This window comes from Pezoporus flaviventris, unplaced genomic scaffold (genome assembly GCF_033815535.1).
Source record: "Pezoporus flaviventris isolate CSIRO_AGI_PZ_B2104156 unplaced genomic scaffold, CSIRO_AGI_Pfla_v1 ptg000066l, whole genome shotgun sequence".
NCBI lineage: Eukaryota > Metazoa > Chordata > Aves > Psittaciformes > Psittacidae > Pezoporus > Pezoporus flaviventris.
The window spans coordinates 4,208,332-4,226,811 of NW_026892614.1; the positions used below are offsets into that span (position 1 = coordinate 4,208,332).

The 18,480-nt window shown below is 36.2% G+C and overlaps 1 protein-coding gene across 2 annotated transcripts in view; it reads right to left on the reverse strand.

Moving 5' to 3' along the window:
- The window catches only part of TTC27 (tetratricopeptide repeat domain 27), a 117,750-nt gene that overhangs the window by 69,443 nt on the left and 29,827 nt on the right, over positions 1-18,480 (reverse strand). For both annotated transcript variants that reach the window (XM_061471024.1, XM_061471025.1), the window contains one exon: positions 9,347-9,413. In XM_061471024.1, the coding sequence (XP_061327008.1) occupies positions 9,347-9,413 (67 nt within the window). The remainder of the gene's footprint in view (positions 1-9,346; positions 9,414-18,480) is intronic.

An 18,480-nucleotide genomic window follows, 5' to 3' on the forward strand; every position in this document is an offset into this window, starting at 1 on the left:
TTCTCCCTCCCTTAAGTCATAATATACTGTTTAGTACGTGATCAGTACTAGAATTCGAGCATTCTGTAAATATAAGCAAAATAAACATGCATACAGCATTCATGTAGGTGTATTTAAATGTTTCACAAATTAATCTTAACACCTTAATTTCTGGTCACCAGCACTTTCATATTTGTTCCCTGCTTTTAATAAAAGACAGGAAAGGAAATGCTGTAGAAAGACCAGAATCTGAGCTGGTTAGCTTTTGTCCTTCTATAACACAGATGGCATCATGCTTTTCCAGAACATACTAAAGCCAACTAACTACTCACGTAAGGGCAGCACACCGTGCAAGCACATGCCCAAGATCACTGCTGAACATAATGGGGTTTACTCAAACAAGAAATGCTAAGTATGTAAATGGATATTTTGCTGAAACTAATCTCTAAGTGTTTTTTTTTAAGAAAACTTTTTAATCTTTCCTTTTTACATCTCTTTTCAAAAGCCTAAGATCTACAGACTTAGAAATTGATTAAACATTACTTTTTATGCAAAAATGTTAAACTGAAAATCAGTAAATCACCCGAAGAGGGGGGAAAAAACCCCAAACAAAAAAGCAATTAGAAATCACTTCCAGTACCATGGCTACCTAAAACTTCAAGAAAATCACTGGAGATATTTAATTATTTCACCCCTAGTTTGGGAGAAATAGAAAAACAAATTCATGCAGAAGCAGGGTAACACAGATTTATTATCAAATTCATCTCATATTTTTCCCTAAGCAGCTAAAACAGAAGAACAGCTAGAATTGACTGCAATACTAGCTGCTCTTAAAAACAAGCAAACAAAAACACCCCACACCAAAACCACCCAGAAAACCCCAAGAACAACAGAACTTTGACATTTTAATGATGATAAATGAATTAAGAGTATGAGATTCGCACACTTCTGACAACTTGGGAGGGAATTAAAAAATACATAATTAATGATAACGATCAAGGACTAGGACATTCTCAAACCTATCTTAAACTGTTTAATGATAATAAAAAAATAAAAACAAAAAAAAAAAAACCAAAAAACCCCAACAAAAAATGAAAACCAACCCCCCCCCCAAAAAAAAAAAAACAAAAACAACCCAAAAATAACCTACACAACAACAAACCAAGATATTTTTTCACTGTTTCATCTTTAATAAGGACCAGAAAAAATGTTTGGGGTGCCGATATAAGAAATATGCTACTTCATCCAGACATGATACAATCAGAGAAAATTAAACTCAGTTTCTTGGAGACAGTAGCAACTTGACCAGAAAAAAAGACTTCAACCAACTTCATTTTTTTTCAGATGCTATGGAACAAGTAAGATTAGAGTAATATTTGAAATGTTCAATTAGGACTGAAAAAACCAAATGAAGGGGCAATACTAAAACTAGGCAGAGGAGATGAGGACAACACTTTAGGATAGGTTAAATTTAAGAATAATTCTCTCTCACATGAGGTAAAAGAACAAAAAGGTAAATTTACTTTGGGAAAAGGGATACTTGGATTTACCCCTTGTTTATTAGCTCATCAGCCCCATCCCCAGCCAAAAAGGCAGATCAGTAGAATACACTAAAAAAAAAAATGTGAATTCTAATGCTGATAACATATTCACTGAACTGATCATCAGAATATTATCAGAAAGGGAATACTATGCAATACACCGACTAGTAGAAAATATCTTATTTCCTTCAGATGATACGTCAGACATCATTTTCTTGATTAAGGGGATTAATTTAATCTTCTTGCTGAAGTAAATTCTAATAGTTGTTAACTGATGAAGTACATGAGAGGGGGAAGGGAAGCCTGCAACACGTCAACTGGCTGTCAGAGAGATTGCTAGAAAAAGAAATAAGTGAACTGCTGATGGATAAAGAGGAAGGAGGAGGGGGAGAAGAAAGGCTGCTGTGGGAAAAAATGTCACTAACTGTCATCGAATTTGCCTGCTTAACTTCCCAAACCCTTAGACAAGGAAATAATCAATATTTAAACACATTTTTTCATGTTCTCTTACCACTGCAGTTTCAGTGAGCCCATTAAAATCTGTCACTTAAGTAATTCTGTACAGATTATACAAAGAGCAAACTATTCTAAAAAGTAAAGGCTATCCAAAATTTCTTCCTGCTCAGAAAGGCCCACAATAAATCAGGAATCACGTCCTGTAAGGTATGATGCAAGCAGACCCGTGGATCCCATGGACTCAGGGAAGAATGCAGACCACAGAGAACGAAGTTGAAAGGGATAAAAGTGTCAATTATGTTGAAATCTGATATTTTGCAAAATAAAACAACTTCAAACAGATTGTTACTTAATCCCAGTTTGGGAATGGAATGCAAGTTTCCCCCCCTCTCCTGAAACACATGTACTATAGCTCCCACTTACTTTACCCTAAAATACCTCAATGCTTACAACAGCAGCAAAAATAACTAACACTAGGTTAATTTCCTATCCACAATACTTTGTAAACATAAGTACCAGACACTTTGTGAATAAGCTTCCAAGAAATCTAGTTGAGTCTTTGCACATGATACTCCAGCAGAAAGAGGCAGCTTCTCTTTTGCTATACTCAATCTGATTTCCCAGTGATGTGTGATGGGCCAGAAAGCATACATGTCTTAAATTAGCAAGTGTTTAGATCCTAACATTCCTGGAAAATGATTCAGACTTTTGGAGGAAAAAAAAAAAAGGGGGGGGGGGGGGAAGAATAGAACAGCTTTGAGTTCATTTACAAAAAAAAGTCTTACTAGTACTAGCAGGGCTTTGCTGAAAGCCTTTGCAGTGTTATAATCTTGTAACCAACAGGCTATTCAAAATGGGCAACACAGCTTAGAAAAGAAGTGAAAGAGACTTTTTATAAAGCCACGAAAGTTACAGCCATAGAGACACATGGCACCCTTAATGAGCTTTTCAATACCCTTGCTGGTTATAAAACAAAGAAAACTACAGCCATTTTCTCAGCAGAGAAAAATGCACTTCTTTTATTTAAGCTATATAAGCAGCTTCTCTTTAGAAATCAAATTGGCATGTTAGTTTTATAGAGGTTTTGATAGGAAGGCTTAACATTAAAAAATATCATATGCTGTGATTTGATTGCTCCCTAGTCCCACATTAATATCACAAATACCATACAAAAGATGAGAAAAACAAAGCGTTCCCATTTCCACCTTCTGCTCCCTCCTTCCAAAGCCCCCTTTTTACAGTGAAAAGCAGAAGTATTCATATGTGCAATACACACACTCTCAACAGAATGTGGACTATAATTCTCTGCTGTGATTTTCAAAGGGAACCATACAGAGACAGTTTCTATTATACACACAATAAATGCTCACCTCTGGAAAACAAAACAAACAACAAAACAAAAAACCACACACACACACACAAACCAACAAAAAACCACCCTGTCCAACCATTCTGAAATTCCTTAACAAAACCAGTCTGTAATGAGTAGCACAACACAGTGGAAAAACAAGACATGATGCACAGTATTCCTTGGATTTTGACAGACTCCTTCTCATTCTCCGAGTCAGACACTGGTATCTCTCACAGCATTACTGAAACAATTTCAGAATGATCAGGTATTTTTGTTAGAAGATGGTCAATAAGTTTTAAGTTTTGTAATCTGAGCAAAATAAAAGCTATTACACTTTTTTTTCCTTCTCATTAAGAAATGTTGTTCATTTCTGTTGTTCACCTGTTCAAAGTGTTGAAAGACAGAAGACCCGCTAGAGCTTTCTCTTCTTGTTTTCCACCACTCAGTAAAGAAACCAACTGCTCTACCCTCTATAAATGATAGAACTCTCACGAGTATAGCAAATCAATGCAACTAAATTCTAATTTTTCCACGGTCCCTTTTCCTTTTCATGTTCTACGGATTCCAAAAAATATAAACATGGAGCTAAGATGTGGGAAGCACAAAACAAGAGGCTTCTTTTCCACAGTTTCTGGTAACTTTTTCTCCTTAGTCCTCTACAGGTTAATATTGTTGCTACCACTCTAAGTATGTTGATCATACCAGACTAATATGGCAAAAAAAGTCAGTTCTCCCACAACGGGCTAAGTACTTACCACATTTACCACAAAGCCCCTTTCTCCTGGACAAAGCAAGGACTAGGATAGATTGAAGGAGTAATATTAAGGACCAGCTGCAGCTCTGTAATCATGGATATTCTCTGTTGGGAGTGTCATATCAGACTAGAAACACTGAATTGTGCCCCCAGTATGTAAACTATAAACTACAGTATAAGCTTTCTATAAAGCTTTAAGAACTTTTATTACTGAGTGGGTTGGTTGGTTTTTTTTTTATTTTATTCTCTTTTTTAAGAGAAAAGTGCAGCACCAGCCATAATTTAATCCTTTCCCTATTTGTCTGCAAGAAGTGCATAGTCTTAAAACATAAAGGAAGATTTACCAGTTCTTACACACAGCTTTCATGTGTTCGTGGAACTCTTACATTTCAGAATTACTTTTTAGTTCCGTGTGTTTAAGTTTATATTCACATGATGGACATCTTTTATAAAGCTTTAAGCTTATTTTCTAAAAAATTCAATATAAAAGTATACTGAAATATTATGTACATTTATATAACACTGGTGTTCATTTAAATCTTCTCTTTGGTATATTGTCTTAACTGCATTACCTATTCAAAATAATGCAAACAGCAAATATTTAATAGAAGTGATGTTAAGACCTCACTTGTGGTCATTTACAAAAAGGTTGCTTTGGTTTGGTTTTTTTTTTCTAAAAAGATATTTGGATCACTGATATACAAAGATCAGTGTGTGTACTTCTGAACTTCTAAGGAAAAACTGCTGCCTAATATAAAACCTATTATAAAGCAGACTTCACATTTCTCTTTTTATATTAAAACAACCCACTGAAATGACAGACAGGATAAGAAAGCATATTTAGGCATTGTAAAACTAAGTTGAAGAGCCGAGAGTAAACTGGGCTGCAAAACCTGAATGTTAAAGCAATACCGAGTTAGTTCTTTGGTTTCTTGCATCGTGTACTTCTTATATGGAAAGATCGGGGGAAAAAGTTTATAAGGAAGAAACTGGTAATTCTAACAGAAGCACTGGCTTTCACTCCTGGTTTATGTTTCTTTCCTCTCTGAAAAATGGCATTCAAGTGCAATATTCAGTTAGCTGAATCAGCAAGATTGCTGAATACCATATGCATAACTGGGTCTCTAAAGCATACTGTGTGATATTTAATTACTAAATAAGAACTTAGCTTTCTTAGAAGTTTGAGTACTTACCATAACAGAATTAAAAATAATATAACTCCTTTCTTAAAACATTATGCATGAGAAAAAACATATTTAATTTCCCTTAAAATGTTTAATTCTGTGTTTATTCTTAAGTGCACATACATTACTTCTCAAGTAAAGATCAAAAATCAACAATTTAACTATAAGCAAGAAAAAAAATGTATCTAGTTTCAGCTATATATTAACATCTTAAAAACTGAAATATTATGCTGATGATAGATGAACAGATTTGACTAGAACTCCTCAAGCACTGAGGTCCAAATTATTGTACCAAGAGAAGCTATCCCAGACAATGAGATTACATACCCAAGTACACAGGATCTGATACACCCTAACAGAAATACTAGAAGTAATTCTTATTTACAAAAGTTTACTTTTAGGACAATGGCATTTATTCCAAAGTGAATACAGTAAAAGAAAAGCAGCAATCCTTTTGTATTTGACAGCAGTCACCAAGAAGTTACTAATAGTGACATAATAGTACTATTTGTAGACTCTATGTTGCTTAAAATACATATATATATATATCTATCTTAGAGATCTAGTAATTTTTAATTTCTATTCCTAAAAAAGGGTGTTTAGAAAGCCTGTTGGCCAAACTACACCTAGTACAAAGCAGGCCCATATCACCTACTTGATTTCACTTTGATCATCCTTTCCCTTTCGTACTACCTTAATTCCCACTGCTCAAGAGAAATTGCAGGTCACATGCATTTGTTTTGCAATGTCCAAAGCAAGAGGATCTCTTGGAGATTCCCTGATCTATTAAAAATGCCTTACAATTTCTCAACTTTCCTAAGACATCTTGAAACGCTTTCCTTTCTTCAGGAAATATAAATTTCAGCAGATATGAAATGAATGCATGACAACCATCTAACCAGCCTGCAGATTTAGGAATCCACATGTAGGCTGAGAAGATGCCTGCTCACACACACACGCATACACAGCAGTTTAAATAATGTTAAAGAAATTACAAGAGCAGCATTGGCATAGTGCTCATTTGCCTGTTTCACTAGGTAGTACCAAAGCTTGGTAAATACCTCAGATACAACTGATAATATTTGCAGTGCCACTTGCATACTCAGCTAGCACACACCATAAGAACCAAGGCTGTGTTAACATCCACACAGAATATCCCTACTTCCAGGGAGCACAGCAAATGGATTTGCTTGCCTTGGGGACTCAGAGCTAAGATGCAAAAGAACTCAAATTTTATCATGAAATTCTGCAGTGACTATGCAAAATTTTAGGTGCAGGTGCAAAATCCACAAAAGCTTCCTTTATTGAAAAGAATTTAAGTAAGCTAATATCTGATTCCTGCCTTCAGTCTCCAGGAAAGATTTAGTATGGCAATGTTAAAATCCATATGTATCTTGGAAACACAGGCCACGATCAAAAGATAAAATAATGGTAACATTAAATTGTGTCCCTACATCCAGTTAACTTGGAAACATTAAGCAAAAGGTTAAAAGAACACTATTCTGATAATGAAATTTATTATTTCCTCTGATTTTAGGGTACCAGCTACTTCTTCAACTCACTGCTGTCTGAATTCTGTACCACTGGCAAGAACGACATTACTGCGAGTTTATTGCTATAGGCCCTTTCTTGCTATTCAGAGCACAAAGTGATAGGGATGCCTGCACATATTGTCCAGCTGTGTTTGTTTCTCTGGAGATCTATCCCGATAGTGGCTGCTGATCTTACAAGGGTGAAGCAAGCTGTAACTGACATAGCAGCTCTATAACAAAAACAAACAAACAAACAAAAACTAAAAAAATCCCCCCAAACAAACAAAAAACCCAACAAACAAACAAAAACCCCACAAAACCATACAAGCTCCTCACAGCCACTGCAATAAACGTTAAGGAACAACTTCAGCCACTGTCCAGTGAATTTGAGGAACCAGCCAGTAGATGGCAGAAAAATGCAGTTTAATTTCCTCATCATAACAAAGAATTCACCCAACAGATTTCCTTCATCTCAGATAACAGGTAATATGATCTGTCAAGCAATGTCAGATAAAAAGGGCAGTAAAGCTGATTCTTCCCTATATATGTGTTATGTTGACTTTTTCTCCTCTGCTGTAAAACCTGAAGAATGTTGAAATGTTTGAAAACGGAATTGTTGAAACAGCTAAACCCCACACCTAGTTTAACTATTCTGAAAAGCGCACCATTACAGTAGCAAGGCCAGCCTCGTTAAAGATGTTCTGTTATCACAATATAACTCCATGTAATGTTAAAAGGACAGAATATACAGAGAAGTTCTTTCAAGATTCAGGTATATAATGGCTGCTTTTCCACCCAAGAATAATGCAAATAATAATGGGTAGTGAAAATAATAAAGCAGGGAGTAACAGAAAAGGTCCAGGAAGTTTGACAGGAAATAAAATACGAGATGCAAAATTCTGAGTTTTCACACAAAGCGCTCAATTTAAAATATATTATTTTTACAACGAAAGTGGCAGAGTTTGTTTTAAAAAGAAATCATATTCATGTCTTGAAACTTCATACCTTTGCATTAACCTTTTTTTTAAAATATATTGTAATAATTTATCCATTTTTTTAAAAGCTTGCACTATTCGGCTCTTTTCTCATTCCTACAGCCTTCTCTATGTGTGCGTTTCCTTCCTTTGTACATACTTATTCTTTCTGTGAGTTTTTTCCTCTCTTTAATGGTCACCATACTTTAATAACATCACTCGGGTACTTCAGTTACTACAACACATGAGAGTTAACATTTTTTCTACATCTCAATTTTTTCCCTTCTATTTCTACCCTAAAAAAAAAAAAAACAAACCCCAAGAAAACCCCAAAACTACAGTTCAAAACAAATACTTCAAAAACTGTATCATAAGAAAGCACTATGATCACTGTAGCAAAGAGAAAACCTACAAACCCCAAATTGTTTCACAGCGGTTCACTCAGTTCCCTCATGCAGATCTCACATGTACTTTATTACCGTAGATGAGCTAAACATTACTGTAAACCCAACCTATTTTACATTTACCTATTTAATGCAAAGATTAGGATTTTCTTTTTTACAGACTGAACTTTTCACCACCACAAAAAAAACCAAATCAACAACCAACCCAACGAAACATTACTACATTTAATTTTAGATTACTGCCTTTCACATAATTACAAAGTCAGTGAAAAAAATTCTCACTCAATTGAAATCAAAGGGATTTTTACGGAGATCCTATCTGCAAATTTTTAACAAGAATTTATTTTTTTTCATATGGCAATATTACAGCAAAGGGGTCTCAGACCACAATGCTTGGTAAGAGAGCAAGCCCTCTTTACTGCACCAAAGCTGACCTCTAACATTGTGGAAAGTTGAAAAAAATTACAATATAATCAATGGCCTTTCTTCCTCCACTCCCCTTATAATGTACTGTTGAAAACACACAAAAGCAGAAAAGACCAAGCCAGCAAACTGATATTCGTCTTGAGTAAAAAAAAAGAAAAAAGAAAAAAGAAAAGAAAAATCCCCAAAGAAACATCACAAACAAACAAAAAAACACATTGAAAAAATACCAAGTTAGTATTTTCAAGGCACTTTGGAAGTTACAGAATTGTTCTGCAACAAATCAGCCACTGGACCAGGAATAAACATGTTAAACCAGAACATGTGATACATGGACTGAATAAATCTGACAGAACAAAGCTAAAATTCCTTTCAAACTCCACTTAAACACTGTTTAAAGAAAGACGCTTTCAACACCAGCGCCGTAGGAAGTGTTAGCTATAAAAATGCACAGTTGAAAATTGCATTCTAATTCATATACTTACTACAAATTGAAACAAAAAATGTTCTGTTTTCAGGTGAAATTAGATTTTTCAATGTCAAGCTTATCCCACATGATGATGACTGAACTGAACCGCAGCATCACTTTAATTTCTTGAAATAAGCAAAATTTAATGAAATGACTGAGTACTAAAGGAATATTTGTTTATAGTTTCATGATTAATGTGATTAACAGGTTACTGCTTGATACTTCACTTACACAGTAAGTGATAACATGTTTACTAAGAAGTCAGGATAAGTTACTTACTGAAGTAAAAGCCAGAAGCTCCTCCTCAGTTAATTTGTGTATTGGGTTGTTCTTTTGAAGGTCTATACTGTAAAGGAAATAAAAACACACACACAAAAAATGCTATTTTAAACTTTACTATACTGCTATACGGAACATTTTTCAAGCTTGAAGAAATGTAAAGTGCATTCTGGAAAACCGTTACAATGACAAATGTGAGTATGGTATGTGCAGAAGGCAGCCTAGACCTAGGAACAGTTGCAGAACAGAAAGAACCACTTAGCAGACTGAGATACTTCAGTAATACCTTTCTAATACCATTCTAAATTGAAACAGCTTACTCAGTTTAAGCTCATGGGAATAACAATTTTACAAATACTTATAAGTTTTAAATCCATCCTCTGCTTATACAGTGGTCTGTTTTCAGTTAAAATTCTATGACTAAGTGAATACAGATTCTACAAAACAATATCAAAAGTCCCAAAGGGTAAATAAAACACCCTCTTTCTAGTCACTCTAGGTACATGACCACAGGGGTCCATCTCTCACCACTGCCATTACCACTAACTTGTAGTACACAAATGGGGAAAACCAGAAGAATATACTGAGATCAGAATTATTTTATTGACGGTTGTACATGTTTACAGAGATGATAAAGAAACTGGGCTTACAACTCAATGTGGACGGATGCTCTCTTTAGTCAACAGACCACCAACATTTACATGTATACTACAAGAGATACCTCTAAGTGGCACATAGAGCAACATAGCTAATATTCAAGCTCCCTGTGAAAACAAAAAGGTATCACATGAAAATATATCCTAAATCATGGCACAGAGTATGGATCATAGAATCATAGAATCGTTAGGGTTGGAAAGGACCTTAAGATCATCTAGTTCCAACCCCCCTGCCATGGGCAGGGACACCTTACGCTAAATCATATCACCCAAGGCCTCATCCAACCTGGTCTTGAACACTGCCAGGGATGGAGCATTCACAATCTCCCTGGGCAACCCATTCCAGTGCCTCACCACCCTAACAGGAAAGAATTTCCTTCTTATATCCAACCTAAACTTCCCCTGTTTAAGTTTTAACCCGTTACCCCTTGTCCTGTCACTACACTCCCTAATGAAGGGTCCCTCCCCAGCATCCCTATAGGCCCCCTTCAGATACTGGAAGGCTGCTATGAGGTCTCCACGCAGCCTTCTCTTCTCCAGGCTGAACAGCCCCAACTTTCTCAGCCTGTCTTCATACGGGAGGTGCTCCAGTCCCCTGATCATCCTCGTGGCCCTTCTCTAGACTTGTTCCAACAGTTCCATGTCCTTTTTATGTTGAGGACACCAGAACTGCACACAATACTCCAGGTGAGGTCTCACGAGAGCAGAGTAGAGGGGCAGGATCACCTCCTTCGACCTGCTGGTCACGCTCCTTTTAATGCAGCCCAGGATATGGTCACTAGAGTTATATAGTGGCTATATATATAAGCTTAAATTCATCACACTCTTAACTTTGCAGCAGGCTTCATATTATAGGTTACAATTGCAGAGATAGTATATTTATTGTGATGATAGGTCACAAATTGAAATTATGCTCCCTACATTACATACCTTCGTTTGGAGGCAAGACTTTGCCGCAGTCTGACTTTCTTCTTGCTTTGTTAATTCTTCTTAGTACACGATACAATTACCATTATGGAAATAACAGTCAATACTTTTGATTAAGGCTTGTTACTAGCCACAAGAACAAGCTACAGAGTAGAGGCTGCCTGTCAAAAAATCTATTATCTTTAACAGTACATGGTGATCAAAAAATGTTCCTGAGGACAACAGAACGCAAATAATCACTCCTATCTTCTGGAAGAGCAAGAAGGAGGATCCAGGTTAACCTCACCTCATTCCTTGGAAATTATATGAAACAAATCATCCTTGAAGACATTTCCTAATGCATGGAGGAAGGAGCCAGCAGACATTCACCAAGGGGAAGTCATGTTTAATCAACTTATAACCTCTATGTTGAAATGGCTGGCTTGGTACATTTGGGGAGAGAGGTGGACATTGCCCACCTGGACTTCATTCAGGCTTTCAGCACTGTTTCCATCAGATATTCATTAAGAAGCTCATAAGCAGACAGCGAGATGGACTGAAAACTGGCTGGACAGGTAGGCCCAGAAGGTTGTGATATGTAGTAGAAAGTCTAGTTAGAAGCCAATAGCTAATGGTGTACTCCAGGATTTTTTCCTTCCTTGACAAATTTTTTCAGGAGAACAGGAAAGTAATAAAGAAATACTCTTTTTCAGGCATTTCTTCCCTTGTCCAATGTCAGCTGCTAGCAGAAATAGTTGGTCAGCTTGAGGTAGTCAACTGAAGTCAATAAACACTGGTCACTAAAACAAACGTGACTTCAGATGAAAATAACACGTGTCTCTATTCATCGGGAGAACGGGGAAGTAAAGAAGGCAGCAAGAAAACTTGAAATATAACAAGAACACCACAGCAGCAAGGCAGCCAGAACACTGACATGACCATAGCTTTTGAAAGCCATGCATAAACCAAGTGACAGCTAGATTTTCACAAAATTGGAACTTATTTTTTGGCATCCTAAACATAAATGGATTCAAGCAGAAAGGATTAATCCGCTCCTTATTCTAGACAGATTTTTGTCACAGCTTTTTGAAGCATATAGCTGCAGTTCTTCCAGATCAAAGCAATGCTATAATAGGTCTCCAATTTTCATTTCTGCCACATCCATGTAAAATGCCTTAAGACACGTAAGTACAGTAACATAAACCTTGAAACACAGGAGAAAAATGAAATTGTTTTAATGATTTTCCAATCTAAACCAAATAAAATTTAAAGTTGTGTTTTAAATCTGAATCTAGAGTAGAATTGTAGGTTGCTTTTAAACATTTTTAACGACTGTATGAGCTCCTATCAGAGTATCTTCCAGACATTTCACTTCTATGCCCTATATTTGTTCTGATTTCAAGAACAGGTTAAGCAGTTCACCCCAGAGAATTTCAGGAGTTGAAATCAGAGTGGAATTTAGGAGCTGTTGCTGTAGGTTTTATGATCAGGCATCTTTTCATAACAACATGAAGAGAATTCACTAATCACCACATCATTCACCTTTCGTATTTTCTGTTCACTCTAGAATCATGTCTTAGGTAGTTGAATGGAATAGAAGAAGGAAAGAAAACAAAGTGTCCAGGGTTCAGCAGTAGCAGTCATTTTTCTCCTTCTCAGTAGCTGGTGCAGTGCTGTGGTTTTGACTTTCAGCCTGGGAACAGCGCTGATAACACCGATGTTTTCAGTTGTTGCTAAGTAATGTTTAGTCTGACCAAGGACTTTCTGAATCTCATGTTCTGCCAGGGAGGAGGGGAAGCCAGGAGGAAGCAGAGACAGAACACCTGACCCAAACTAGCCAAAGAGGTATTCCATACCACAGCACGTCATGCCTAGTATATAAACTGGGGGCAGTTACCTGGAAGGGCTAGAACACTGCTTAGGTTGGGCTGGGTATCAGTCAGTGGGTGGTGAGAGGTTGTATTCACTTCCCTTGTTATCTCCCTTATCATTATTATTGCTGGTAGCAGCAGTGGTTTTGTGTTATACCTTAGTTACTGGACTGTTCTTATCTCAGCCTGTGGGAGTTACATTCTTTCAGTTCTCCTCCCCATCCCTTTGGGAGCAGGGAGAGGAACGGGGGTAGTGAGCGAGTGGCTGTGTGGTTTTGGGTTGCTGGCTGGGCTTAAATCAAGACTCAAAGAGAAATAGATATTCTTTAGACAGATAAAAAAGAACCTTAAAGTAAGATCTATTCTGCAGCGGGAAAAAAGTATTTTGTAGTAAATCAGCAAAAGCTAATTACCTATAGTTTCAATTTACAGCCAGTTCTTTAATCTGATTAATCAGATCTACACTGGCAGCCTAATGAATAAGGTATCCAGTTTTGCAACATAAATAGCCATAATCTTTGTAACAGTGGAATTAATAGCAACCATTCCAAAGCATCCCTTTTTGGATGACGACTCAAAAATTTTTGTTTCAAGAACTGATTTAGAAAGTGGACAAATGTTAAAGAATATTGTTAAAAGCCATTAAAACCAAAACAGTGTTCTTCAAATAACTGAATTTGTTTTAAAACAATACAGAAAGCATCAGGGAGTCTGGATAATAAGTAATAATAATAGTAATAAAAATACACCTAAAAATGTAATTATGGAGTCCAAAAACTGTTTCAGGAGAAACTAATCAAGAGAGCCAAAAATCAATGCTAGATCTTTCTTCCTATACAGAAGGAACAAAAATTTTGAGAGTCCACAGGACCAAAATCACAGCCCTGGTATAAAAGCCATTTTAGAGAAGTTCTATGAGTTCATTGCATTAGCATTTACTGCAGAAGAATGGGTCCCAGGGATCCTTTCTGAGTAAGGGAGAGAATTACAAGACTCTTTCTCAAATTAAAAAGCTGCAGGAGAGCCTATATGCTAAGAAGTTAGATGCTAAAAAATTAACAGGATAAAGAAGAGTTAGAAAAAAAAGTTTAAAATTAGTTTTGGGATGAAATAGCTGAGACACTAAAAACAGTCCTCATTTAGAACTGTGTCAGTCCCTGAAGATAAGAGAGCAACAAAAACGATGCCGACCTTTAAAACTGGTGTCAGGGGATCAGTGAAACTATTGGCTTGTAAGCATATCATGTGGAAGGTATGTAAGAAGAGACTATATAATGAACAGAAGGATTAGAAATACCTGGACAAATGTGTGTGGGGAGAGTCGGCCAGGCATCTCTAGAAAAATATTTCTGCTTTACAAACCTGTTTGGGACTTTTGGAAGGTTTAACCAGCTTAAGGATATACATAAGCTGCTTGATGAAATTAACTTGGTTCTCTAGGATATCTTCAGAAGACTCTCACCATAAAGGATTTTTAAAAAGAAACCAAGCCTTTATATAAGAATGTCTTGGCAAAGGTCATTAACTGATTAAAAGATAGGAAATGGTATGAGACATAATCAGACATCCCAATGGAGGTGACCAGTGCAATCTTGCACAAAATCCAGGTTTCGTGATGTGATCCACACACTATAATATTAATATACAAACTGGAACAGAAAAATGTAATTGAGGTGACAAATGATACTCTTTGAAGTAAGGATGTGATTAGGCAATAAGAAGCTGCAGAAAGACCTAACAGGATAATAAAATAAAATACCAAGCAATGCACAATAGAAAGCACAATCCTGGCTCCACAAAAAATGGTAGGCTCCAATCCAACCATTTCTATTCAAGAGCACATCTTTAGCACTGCAGCTGCATGAAAACACTAGCTCAGTACTAGGCAGCTGTTAAAAAGGCAAATCAATATGTAATTAATTAGGAAAATAACACAGAATCACACACTGGAGTATACTACATAAAGTATATAAATCAATAACAAATCCTACATAAAATATTACATAAAACCTTTGCCCATCCACAACTAGTATGTTCTGTTCTTGGCCTTCATTTAAAAAAAGAATAATTCAGTACTGGAAAAAATTCAGAAACCAACAGCTAGAACAACTGTTTTATGACAATGAATAATTGTTTTATGCCTTATAAATACGTAACAGCTTCTACAAAAGAATGTCTGATTAGGGTAGGACTAACCAAAGAGGGATACTGCAGAGATTTTCAAAACTGTTAGGATACAGGTGAGTTAAGTCACTAAATGAAGGCAGTGGCAACTAAATAGTGACAAATGTTTAAGATACACTGAGCATGCAGACAAGGCAAGTCAGGCTCAGGAAATCACTTTTCAGAGGCTGGGAAAATATTAGGCAGAAAGAAGCAACACATGCCTGCCCTGTTATTGTTCACCCTTAGCTATCTCTTCGCAGTCACTCTTGAAGAAGAGCGTAAAGTTAGATGGCTGAAGACAACTGCTGTTTTGTTGCTTATGTTTCCTGACATGTTACCTCTCTGCAAGTACAAACAATTCAAGTTCCTCGGGTAACTACAGTTAACTAGCATGAAATGTATGATGAAGAACAGACATGTCAAATTTTCCACACAGGCATTCTAATGAGCATTTGCTGTATTTTGATGCAGTTTGTTTTTACCAACTGTGTTAATTTTGTGAACAGAGAAGAGCTAAATCCAATAAACCGATCACTTTACAAGCTTTTTTGAAGTTTCACAGTATTTAAAGAGACTAATGTTTTTCATGTGAGCATTTTGAACAGCAAGACAGGAAGCTTATTTCCCTAGTGGGAACCTCTCCACACAGTCTTATGTACTGGTGCACAGCAATGTATTTTGTAGCAATGATTTTAAGCAGCCATAAACTGACCATGGTGAGATCATTGTCCAGCACCTGTAATTGGTTTGTTTCAAAAAAATAGTAATAATTTACACCTACATGATATGTTTGTAAAGATTGGCCAGAGCGCCAAAAAGTATTTAACACAAAAACTGTCATCTCTTTTAATGTTGCTCAAGATTTTATGTTGTAGCTTCTACTTTCATTGGACAAGAGGTGTAAGCTCTAGCTTTCCACAGTCACTTTAATATAACCTTTTCCATCTCAATGGCTTGGAAGAGAGAATGCTCTCTCATAAAACGAGGTGAAAACAGTTGTTGACCTGCTGTTGTCTTGTACTTCTGATACAAGCTATACTGCATGACCTTGCTATAAAGTGCAAAGAAGGCTGCAACCATGTATACCTAAAATCTTAATAAGCACCTAACTTTAACCACGTAAAATTTAGGCCTTTAATCTAGCTAAAAGTCTACGATTTCTTCAGAGTCCATGTAAAAATACAGATAAATGTAGGGAGCGATTCAACCCATTGTAAAATAAGTACCTGAAGTGAAATAAATCACACTCTGCAGGTACTGGCTCCTCCATTGACTAGAGAACAGAAGCTAAGAACAGATTCTTAAATTCCAAGTAGCTAAATATTTTGCTTTTCACCTACTCAAGTTTCCCAAAATGCATATTGGGATTTTATTTTTCTAATTACTCAATTGATTCAAAAGCTCATATTTAGTAATTCTGTCAAAAGCCTTTTAGTCTTAATGCTATTTAGTGCTTGTGCAGCTGTTTCATGTATGCTTCTACAACTCATTCTGTAAACTGTATATTATTATCGAATGCAAAAGAAATTACTGTAAAATAAAAGTTACGCTTCCTGATGCTTTCCTTACCAGCTGAAGACTGGTGCAGAGTCTGCAACTGATCTGAGGTACCTCCAATATAACACACTATTTGTCTGATTTGATTCTTGAGAAACAGCAAAAGATTAAGAAATAACCAGCCACTGGACATTTGTCTTTGCTTTCTTAGAACTTCTAAAAGGTCCCCCTTTTCATGAAAATGGTGAATCAAGTGATGAGAAGGGATTTCTTTCCAAGCTGCTGAGACACAGCTGCTGTTGCCTATTCTAACAGCCATCTACTTTGGGCTATTTCTAAGTGACAAGGGAAACAGAGTCCCCTCTCAGTTTCTCAGCACTTTGGCATCTATACTATAGTACACATTATTTAAACCATACACTGGTCCATTCTTTTATTTTATTTTTGTATTGGAACTTTAGCATCTTTTTCCATTTGCCTCTGAAAGGTTAGTTCTAGGTTCTATACAATGTTCTGGCCACAGTCTTAAGGCTTGACTGTAAAATAAATTTTATAATATCATGACTAGTTATTTTCATTTAAAATATCACAAAAAAGTCCTAGCCAAGTGATGCTTCTGCACTCCTAGGAGTTTATTCTAGTATTTCCTTTAGGTTGCATTACTCCTGCAGTGAGATGATCTGAAGACACCTCCAGAAAACATTCTTCCTACAGAAATACTACAAAATCTGTATTTGTTGGAATAGGAAACCTTTGTGTAAACAAGGCAGACTGAGGTGGCTTCCCACACACATGCTTTGTTTTAGCTACAGTTTCATTATCGTAAGAGGCAAATGTTTTTTTAGATTTAGTTCCACATACTGTCCAGTATTTGGAGGAAGAAATATAATAGCCAAACACTCTAAAGGAAACTGCCTCAAATTACTGATGCCACAGAGGACTGGCTGGGTATAGTTTACATTGCTACTTTTTTATGATTTATCATTTTTCATGAGAATAACAGAGAGAGGTCTAAAAATAAATAAATAAATAAATAAATAACTGATTCAGGCTCACACATGCTATTTCCCAGCTAGGTTATGCATACTGCACGAGATACTGCTTCAATTTTTGTAAAGACAACACGTATGAGATACTTTATATCCTCTTAAAATGTTACCAGGGAGGAGGAGATAAAGATGTTTGCATTGATACTGTAATAGTACTTTGTTTAGATACTTAATCATTGTAACCTACTTGAAATTAAGCTTATTTCACAGATGGAAACATTATGTGTATTCAGGTAATTCCATAGGATTCTATGCAACTGTAATTGTCTTTCACAAACTGTAACAATTTTCACTCTGTCCTGCTATCCACAAACATTTCTGCATGCTGCTGATTGAGCTAGCATTACTTAGCCACAAATCTATCAACTGAATTAAGGGGCACTTCCATAACATTTGTTGTAAAATAAATACCAGCAAACACAGGGAAATATATAGGAAAAAAAAATTTCTCACATTTACTCTTTTTTCTTTACCTGCGGGTTGCCTTTCTGCAACAAACCAGGTCAGTCTCTTAAAGTTTATTTGCATTAGAAAAAACATCCACTGCTGACAGTGTCAGTCAACAACAGATGCCATTGAGGTGATGCTAGACCTAAAGTGAAGTCTAGTTACAACTGCTTTGGAAAGTTAAAGGAATTCTAAAGCCAAGTTATTATGAAATTAGTTATTTACTCTATAGAACTGAAGTCCTCGAGCATAAGAGAAAACCAAGGAATTTTTTACAGCTTAGGTTTGAGAAGTATGTTTTGCTTAAAAGCCAGCACTAAACGCTTGAACATGTATATGCTTCCTTGCAAACTGATATGCCAATAGCTGGCATAAACACCCAGGGTAAAGCCAGCAATTCCAGCCTAAACTCCACTCAGTCACAAGGTTTATATCCTAAATTCCCTTCAAAGAACAGTTCTGAAAACTGACATTCTAGTAGCATTTCTGCAACATGGCTGGATATCAAATCTTGTTGCCATCTATGCCTGAAACAGTTCCAG